We start from the raw sequence: 9,435 nt of genomic DNA, 5'->3' as shown, positions 1-9,435 counted from the left end.
GGCTGTGTCTACATTGGCACCCTTTTCTGTAAAAGGGATGCTAATGAGACACTTCGGAATTGCAAATGCCACGGAGGATTTAAATATCCCACGCGGTATTTGCATGAACATGGCTGCTGCTTTTTTCCAGCTCGGGGTTTTGCCAGAGAAAAGCGCCAGTCTAGACGGGATCTTGCGGAAAATAAACCCTTTTCCGGAAGAGCCCTTATTCCTACTTGAAAGTAGGACTGGCGCTTTTCTCCGGCAAAACCCCGAGCCGGAAAAAAGCGGCAGCCATGTTCATGCAAATGCCGTGGGGGAAATTTAAATCCCCCGCGGCATTTGCAATTCCGAAGCGTCTCATTAGCATCCCTTTTACAGAAAAGGGTGCCAATGTAGACACAGCCATAGTGTCTCCAGCTCATCGGGCTCACCCTGCATTGGACATTGTACTAGAACCTATGGAACTAATGCGGAACGAACTCAGGTGGCTCTAGAGCTCACTAGCTGTCCTATGAACCTGACACAAGCCTTTTGTTCGTGATTGTCTGTGTGATCTTCCAACTGCTGCTCTTCTTTTTTAACAAAGCTTAGTTTTGGTAACAAGAATTGGCTGTATGTGGGTGTTTGGGTAAGGTCTGAGGTACTCCTTGGCCAGGTAATGGGTCTGAGCCTTTGGGACTGGTGGAATTGTGTGTAGGGTGAATAGGGTTTTCCATCACCCCCTCGTACTTGACTTGCCTCTCGGGGGAAGCCCAAGGTTGGATTATGTTAAGGCAATTGTGTTTCTGACTTCTGGGTAACAAGTAAGGTATCGCCAAAGCTGTTTTATTGCTGGATTAGTGACTCTAGAAACGATCTCCAGTTTGTGGATTGTCTGCCCCATTCTTTGTGATTTGCCTGTATTGGGCACGTCCCGTGTGGCCCCTGGCAGCCTCGTCACGCGGTGCCAGGAGTGACAGAAGAGGCAGCGGGTGATGTGCCCAGTTGGGGGTCTCTGCTGAAGGCTCCCGCTTCTCCCCACAGAGCTGGCAGGTGAGCTGCTGCCCCGTGCCAGGAGTCACTCACTGAACAAGTGAGATGCTCTGGTGGGCCACAGCAAAGGCGGGGTAGATGGGCTCAGTGAAGACCTCCCGGTGCGAGTGGAGGATGACGCAGGCAGTGGGGTCGTAGAACAGCACTTCTCCCCCGTCCAAGTCGACCACCACCCCCACCTGCGTGGGGCACTTGACTAGCTCCACCACCTGATGGTGGCTGTTGTGTGAGAAGCGGAACTCCTTATCGTAGCGGGAGAACACCCAGGAGAAGGGATTATAGCCCAGCCGGGCCGCGTTGCCAGGCCCTTTGCGCTGCAGGGAGCTGGAAGAAATGCCCAGCTTGTATGCACAGCTCTTGTCCACGCTGACCCTCCAGGCGTGGGTCCCTCTGTGGAAGGCCTTCGCGCCCACGGCGTTGGGCCAGTGGTCGAAGCGCTCTGGGCAGTCTGGACAGGGCTTCGCCCTCTTGGGGCTGAAGGCCAAGGTTCGCTTGTCTTCGGACAGGGCCAGCAGGGGGCTGACGGTTCTTTCATCTATGTGAACCTCTTCCAAACCTGCGAGGGAAGCCAAACAAGCAGTCAGGCTGAGCCACGGGCCCTGGGCCAGGATCTAGCTTGTGGCCATACTTCCCCGAGGAAGCGGCTCTGGGCTGAGGCCACCATGGCTTCCTCTGGCGCTTGTCAGCACCTACCTGGGCCTGCAGGCCAGGGGCCAGGCAGGGCTGCTGCTGAGGGGATGAAACCTCCAGGAACGGCCATCAGCCGGCTTGTGGGCCACAGGATCCTGGGTCCCGTCTGCCTCACCACGGCTGAGGATGGGGGTGCAGGAACCGGAGGGGAGGGCCTTTCCCAAAGTGGACAGGCCTGGCTAGGCCACATTTGCCAGCACAAAGCCCCCCCCCCCTTTCTTCCCTGAAGCCCCACTCCCCACAAGCTGGGGAGCCCAGGCGAGCTGCGCAAGCCTCACTTGCCCCAGGCGGGCAGCCCGGGGGGACGGGATACAAGCTGGGGGCTGCCCTGGGCAAGTGGAGGGTCCACTGCGGCTCCCACAGCCAGGCTGCAGCTGCAAGGCCCTGCCCAGAGCTGGGGGGGGGGTAAGAGCTGCACGGGCAGCTGTGGTGCATGTGTTCAGGGCAGCCGGGGGGCAGGGACACAGGCAGGGGCCGGCTTTCAACCCCACCCCACTCAGGGCAGGAGGGAGAGAAGGCTCCCTGGCCCCTCTCTGGGGGAAGAGGGGTAGAGTGAGCCGGTGGGGAACACTCCAGAATCAGCCTCCCAATCAGATTAGCTTCACAAAACTAACGTGGTCCCTCCAGATACTCTAATGCAGGCGCTTTGTGTTGCCTTCCGAGCGTGTCAGGACGTTCAGGTCCCATTTTAAGCTTCTCTCTGCGACCATTAGGGCTAGAAACGTCTCCACGCACTGGGTTTTTTCAGTAAAACTGCTGCTCTCCACAGGCCTTGCAATGAAGCGGTGAGGTCTGGCAACACTGCTCTGAACATGCAGCCTTTCTAACGCCACGGCCAGTGCTGCGCCGCGGTGCTGGCTCCCCTTTGTACTCTGGGCCACGTCTCTGCAGCATGGCACTGCTGAAGCAAAGAAGCATCAGCCCTGTTCTCGTTAGCGCCGGCTGCTGCTGAGCGAATTGTGAGCGGCGGAGGAGAATTCCCACTAACAAGCCGCTCTCTGCGGACGCGCCCTGGTGCATGCGGAGACTCTGACGCGCGCTTTGAAGTTGCTCTCAGCTCCCACTTGCTTTCGCACACACAGGCCTGGGGAGCGGGCGCACCAGGCAACCCGGGTGTTTGCTTAGGCACAGGAGGACTCCGCTTGCAGGGGGGTCCCTGGAGGAATGTGCAGCTGGGAGCAAGACACTGACCTGTGGCACAGCTGAGAACAGCAGAGGCCCACAGCTGGTGCAGTAATGGACTCTGAACACATTTCTGATTAAAGTTTAACTTCTCCGACTCCTGAGGCTCCAGGATTCCATCAGCTGCCTCTGTCCTAGGAAGGGAAACAGAGGAACCATTTCAACACCACTGAGCCAGGCTGCTCCCCGAGGGACGATGGAATGCAGCAAAACTACACCCAGGACGAGGCGTCTTCCTCTAGGCTCCCCCAGGCTGGTTTCAGGAGCGTTTGACTCCAGGCAGTTAGACAGACACTCATGATTTACAGTGAAACCCCAACACCCAGGAGTTGTTCCGCTTCCCACAGCGCCTGTTGAGATAGCGCAAACCGGTGGGAGGCAGCTCTGCTGTGTGAGCGTGCTAGGGTGGACCAATCTGATTTCCTGTAAAGCCCTCTACAGACTTAGCCTCATGCTGCAGGTAGGGACAGCCCAGCTGCCTGGCGGGTCTGACATGGCCTGGAAAGGAGACTGATCCCTGCAGGACCTGGCTCACTCATGGAGTTTCCTGGGCTGGTAAGGAAGGGCTGAGGCCCTGAGGTTTGCTCCTAATCAGAGCTAGGCACAAGGCAGAAATGTGCCACCATCAGGAATGCAGGCAGTGCTAAGGAGGGTGATAATTACAGCTTCCTGCAGGGGGCGCTCACAGCACCAGAGGAAAGGCAGCCTCCTTCCAGCCCAAATTGAAAAGTCATCCCGTTAGGCCACCAGGCAATTCCCGCCAGGTTCCCCTTCTCAGGGGCTGTGAAAGGCCCAGGGTGCTGGGGGCCAGTGGCAGCACTGCCGGGCTCTCTGCACCTCACGGGTCTGGTTAATAAGGAGGCTGCGCGAATGCAGAGCCCGCCCTCCAGGAGGAAGTGCAAAGACAACATGAACTTGCTCCCGCTCTGTGCAGTTCTGCGCTGGGCCTGCCCGCAGGCTTGGAGCCCTGCAGGCCCTGGCACACAGTCCCACAAGGGACTCGATAAAGTAAGTCTGCCCGAGAACGGGGAGGGAGCCAGGAAGGGCCCTGAACATTCGGTTACTCACCTCTCGAAGATCTCCTGCTCTGCGAGCTGGGGACAAGGGGAGAGACAATCACAAAGGCTGAAATTCTCATCTTCCTATCTATTTTAGAAATGTCTGTCTGTCCGTCCGTGAGACCATTTGTTCAAGAACTGCTAAGTGGTAAGAGCTAAGACCACCAAGTGTGGCATGCAGCAACCATTCGTTTGCTTGCCTTCTGGTTTCTGGGCTTGTAAGGAGCGTTCTGGTCCCATCTTCTCAGCAGCCAGTAGGGCTAGGCACAAACTTTGTTTCAATGAAAACCAAGATTGTGACATAATCAATAGGCCTCTTACAATTTTTGCTGCTCTTCTCTGAAACTGATCCGATTGCAATATACTTGTTTGAGATGGGGCGAACAGGACAGCATGCTGGAGATTTCTGTGTACCATGGATTTACACAGAGGCATGTGATACGTTTTGTCTTATTATCTATCCCTTTCCTAATGGTTTTAACACAGTTTGCATTTTTGACTGCCACTGCACATCGAGCAGATGTTTTCAGAGAACTATCCACAGTGACGCCAAGGTCTCTTTGGAGCGGTAACAGCTCATTTCAATCACATTGCTTTGTACGTATAGTTGGGATTATGTTTTCAAATGTGCATTACATTTGCACTGATCAACACTGAATTTCCAACACTGATGCAAGAGGCCTGACGTCAGGCTCTCCCTGGTGTTTCAAAGCGGCAGCACCGCATGGAGCCCAGGGTCAGCAGCAGTCCCCAGCTGACTCTGGGCTCCATGCAGCACTATTACCTTTGAAGTGCAGCAACAGCCGTAGGGCTCTTGCTACACTTCAAAAGTGGAGGTGCCCTAACGACTAATCGAATAGTCAATGCACAATTCATCGACTATTCAATTAGTCCATTACTCGATATTTAACATCCTTAGTAAGGGGAGACCAGCGGGAACATTTCAGAAGTTCCCGCACCTGTTCCTAGCTCTTAGGGGGCAGCCACATTTCTCTGCCCATTCCAGCCAGGTGACTCCCTGGGTAGCCACAGCAGCTTCCCATGACCAGTGAAGGGACATGGCTGATCTGGGATGCAAACGTGAGTCGGTCCTGAACTGCCAAATGCCGTCCTCCAGAGCCAACAGCAACAGCAGGAGAAGCATGGCTGCAGGCTAGACTGGTCCTCGGCACAGGACTGTGGTACTTACCACCAGGCCATGGTCATTGAGGTTGGTGATCATGTCTACTAGGTAGGTCCGGAGAGCAGTGAGTTTCTGCAGGGACTCGGTCCAGTGAGCTCGCTGGGTCAGGATGCTCTGGTGAGCCCTCTCCTCCTCCACGTGCACCTTCTCCAGCAGTCGCTGCTCTTCATTCTCACACATGCTTCTCACAAGGATCAGTCTCTGGACCACCACTTCCCGGGCCCCGCTGGCCGCACTCTGCCGCAGCAAAGACAAGGGAGGGAGAGAGGTCGGGTGACCCTGCCTGGGTGCAGCAGCCGTCCCACTGGCACGCTGGAAAGCTACCACCAGAGCTGGCTTTCAGGGCACCCCAACACTGAATTAACCTCCCTAAAGTCACTGGGCTCACAGTGGTGTAAGCCAGTGTGAGGTGGGAACCGGGCATCTCCAGCTCCCATTGCCATGTTTCTAAGGCACCAGCTGGTGTTGCCATGGATACTAAGTGCCAGCTTGACACTCAGCAAGGACCAAAATTTCAGCTTTGTATAAAAACCAAGTTTTAGCCCATGTCATATTGAGGAAAGGAGCCCTTGCTGATGAAGCAGCAGCGCGGGGAGGGGAAGGTGGGCAGGCAGGAACAGATACATGCAGGGAGCTGGCTTAAAAAACAGCTCCACATGTGTACCATCTCTGGGGAGCCGACTGCTGCCCTGCATGTAACCGTGCAAGCACCCGTGCAAGCACTGAAATGTTCAGCAATTGCACGATTACTTCATGAAAGGCATTTTAACATCCCTAGTTAATACCGTGGGAGACCCAGGAAAACTGCCTGTTCGTTCCGGGGGATGGTCAGCGAGGGTGCCTACACATAGCCGGGCCCAAAGAGTAAAGCCGCACGGGGCAGCCGCGGTGCTTGTGCTGAGTGGGGGTTTGTCCCCTGTGAGATGCAGGCTGTACGTGTCAGCTCTGCCCGCGCTACCCTAGCTCGGACAGGGCGGAGAGTTACCAGAGCACTTTGGTTCTTCCCGGGCAGCACCTCGGCCATGTATTTGGTGATGGCAGCACTCTGCAGCTGGAGCTTCTCACACCGATCCACGAGCTGATTCTAAAACAGAGAACCAGAGCTCTGTACTTGGCCCCTCTGCCCAGCCAGCACCGCGGCGCTCAGCTTTCAGGGACGTTGTCATTCAACCTCCCTTTGCACCAGCTCCCTGGGCGCTGCCGGCTCTCAGCCCCACTGCAATCAGCTGCAAACGCACCCCAGCTTTGCACCAAGAAATAAACCCCTGGCTTGTGATAAAGTCTGGTGCTTGCTGGAAGAAGTACCGCATGGGACTACAATCTCCCTGAAAGCCCGTGTGTTTCCTGATCCCCACTGGTAGAATCTGCATGTGGGCGCCTGATTCTCTGACACGTCCGGGCTCCTTTACGCCGCTCTGGCATCGGGAGGAGACAGAATCTCAGTGGAAATAGCTTCTAGGACTATCCCCAGCATAAGGGCTTTTATACCTCCCTCCCTAGCCACTGGCATGGAGCATGCAAAGGGGGGAGGGGAGGGTGCCGCCATGGCTAGATCAAAATAGCTCCTGCTAGTCTCACCTGGAATGGCTGGGGGGGCTGTTGCAGCCAAACATAGCTCGGGGCAGGCCTGAGGCTGCTCTGGGGATGCCACGAATGGGCAGCCCAAGCCACGGAGCCCAAGCAGCCTTTGATCTCGCATTACTGAACTGACCAGGGTGCCCAGGCCTCCCTCCGAATCATGGCCCACAGGGCAACCCCCATCCCTGCCCATCTGTAACATGGGACAGGATCGGCTCCGCCAGGGGGCGCTCACAGCCTGCCCTCATGTCTGTAGTCACTCGTGCCGATGTATGATTGGCCACCTAAGTCACAGCGCATCGCTGCTGCTCGCTGATTGGATGGCTGGGACTTTTTAAGCGGGGGACTGTGGCCGAAGGCGCTTTCCAGGCTCAGTCCCTGGAGGGGGCGGGTTGCGCCTGGAAGGCTGCGCAGTCCCCGGCGCCCGCCCCGCAAGGGCTCCCGGCGCGCTTGGGTGGGCTCCCCGCGGGGGGAGGGACGCGCAGCAATAGCCCGGCCCGCGGCAGCCCCCTCCCCCGGCCCCGCTCACCCGCAGCTCCGCAGCCTTCTCCTCCAGCGCCGTGAGCCGGTGGCCGCGGCAGCCGCCCAGCTGGGCGCACTGGGCGCAGACGGGCTGGCGGTGGGCGGCGCAGAACCAGCCCCGCTCCAGCCCGTGCTCCGGGCAGCGCCCCCCGGGCTCCGCCCGCCCGCCGCCAGCTGCCCCCGCCGGGCTCCGGCCCACCGGCTCCGCGCCCAGGGGCGGCCCCGTCCCCTCCTGCGCCATGGGCCGCGCTGCCGGCGGGACGGACTCGGGCGCTGCTGGGAGCGGGCGGCACCTGCTCAGGTGCGAGCGACCGGCGGGCGGGGCCGGGGGAAGGTGAAGTTCGAGCGCGCGCGCCCCGCCCGAGCGCTGCGCGCACACAGCTACAGCCTGCCCTGCGCGCACACACACACACCTACACCCTGCCCTGCGCGCACACACACACACCTACAGCCTGCCCTGCGCGCACACTGTCCTGCGTGCACACACCTACAGCCTGACCTGTACACACACACCTACACGCTGCCCTGCGCGCACACAGCTACACCCTGCCCTGCACGCACATACCTACAGCCTGACCTGTACACACACTGCCCTGCACACACACACACCTACACCCTGCCCTGTGCACGCACACACCTACACCCTGCCCTGCACACACACACACCTACAGCCTGCCCTGCACACACACTGTCCTGCGTGCACACACCTACAGCCTGACCTGTACACACACACCTACACGCTGCCCTGCGCGCACACAGCTACACCCTGCCCTGCACGCACATACCTACAGCCTGACCTGTACACACACTGCCCTGCACACACACACACCTACACCCTGCCCTGTGCACGCACACACCTACACCCTGCCCTGCACACACACACACCTACAGCCTGCCCTGCACACACACTGTCCTGCGTGCACACACCTACAGCCTGACCTGTACACACACACCTACAGCCTGCCTGACCTGTACACACACACCTACAGCCTGCCTTGTACACACACACTGCCCTGCGTGCACACACACCTACACCCTGCCCTGCACGCACACACCTACAGCCTGACCTGTACACACACACCTACACCCTGCCCGACCTGTACACACACACCTACACCCTGCCCTGTACACACACACTGCCCTGCGTGCACACACACCTACACACTGCCCTGCACGCACACACACTACCCTGCATGCACGCACACACCTACACACTGCCCTGCACACACACACACACCTACACACTGCCCTGCACAAACACACCTATACCCTGTCCTGTACACACACGCTGCCCTGCGCACACACACACCTACAGCCTGCCCTGCACACACACTGTCCTGCATGCGCACACCTACAGCCTGACCTGTACACACACACACACACCTACAGCCTGCCCTGCACACACACTGTCCTGCGTGCGCACACCTACAGCCTGACCTGTACACACACACGTACACACTGCCCTGCGCGCACACAGCTACACCCTGCGCTGCACACACACATACACACACCCCTACAGCCTGCCCTGCACACACACTGTCCTGCGTGCGCACACCTACAGCCTGACCTGTACACACACACACACACACCTACAGCCTGCCCTGCACACACACTGTCCTGCGTGCGCACACCTACAGCCTGACCTGTACACACACACCTACACACTGCCCTGCGCGCGCACAGCTACACCCTGCGCTGCACACACACGTACACACACCCCTACAGCCTGCCCTGCACACACACTGTCCTGCGTGCACACACCTACAGCCTGACCTATACACACACACATACACACTGCCCTGCGCGCACACAGCTACACCCTGCCCTGCACACACACACCTACAGCCTGACCTGTACACACACTGCCCTGCACACACACACACCTACACCCTGCCCTGTACACACACACTGCCCTGCGCATGCACACACCTACACCCTGCTCTACCCACACACACACCTACACCCTGCCCTGTACACACACACTGCCCTGCGCATGCACACACCTACACCCTGCTCTACCCACACACACACCTACACCCTGCCCTGCACGTACACACTGCCCTGCGCACGCACACACCTACACCCTGCCCTGTACACATACACTGCCGTGCACGCACACACACCTACGCCCTGCCCACACACACACCTAAACCCTGCCCTGCACACACATACTGCCCTGCGCGCGCACACACCTACACCCTGCCCTGC

At 58.5% G+C, this 9,435-nt stretch overlaps 1 protein-coding gene across 1 annotated transcript; it reads right to left on the bottom strand.

The window, feature by feature from the left end:
- Nucleotides 1-791: 791 nt before the first annotated feature.
- BSPRY (B-box and SPRY domain containing) lies at nt 792-7,805 on the bottom strand. The gene is made up of 6 exons (XM_089772874.1): nt 7,235-7,805; nt 6,113-6,211; nt 5,134-5,364; nt 3,955-3,980; nt 2,896-3,020; nt 792-1,570 (listed from the first exon to the last, which is right to left on the bottom strand). The coding sequence occupies exons 1-6, from the start codon at nt 7,466-7,468 to the stop codon at nt 1,044-1,046; spliced, it is 1,242 nt and encodes a 413-aa protein (XP_089629000.1). The 5' UTR covers nt 7,469-7,805; the 3' UTR covers nt 792-1,043.
- Nucleotides 7,806-9,435: the final 1,630 nt, after the last annotated feature.

Source organism: Pelodiscus sinensis, chromosome 23 (genome assembly GCF_052426305.1).
Source record: "Pelodiscus sinensis isolate ZL-2025 chromosome 23, ASM5242630v1, whole genome shotgun sequence".
In the NCBI taxonomy this organism is placed as follows: domain Eukaryota; kingdom Metazoa; phylum Chordata; order Testudines; family Trionychidae; genus Pelodiscus; species Pelodiscus sinensis.
This window is presented reverse-complemented; position numbering and strand designations above follow the sequence as displayed.

What these genes read in the sequence shown, in the direction of transcription:
- BSPRY (XM_089772874.1), bottom strand. Translation starts at nt 7,468, where the DNA reads ATGGCGCAGGAGGGGACGGGGCCGCCCCTGGGCGCGGAGCCGGTGGGC. An exon ending in GGAAGAACCAAAGTGCTCTG is followed by an intron (nt 5,365 to 6,112) that starts GTAACTCTCCGC and finishes TTGCTGCGGCAG; the next exon opens with AGTGCGGCCAGCGGGGCCCG. An exon ending in TGTTCTCAGCTGTGCCACAG is followed by an intron (nt 1,571 to 2,895) that starts GTCAGTGTCTTG and finishes CTTCCCTCGCAG; the next exon opens with GTTTGGAAGAGGTTCACATA.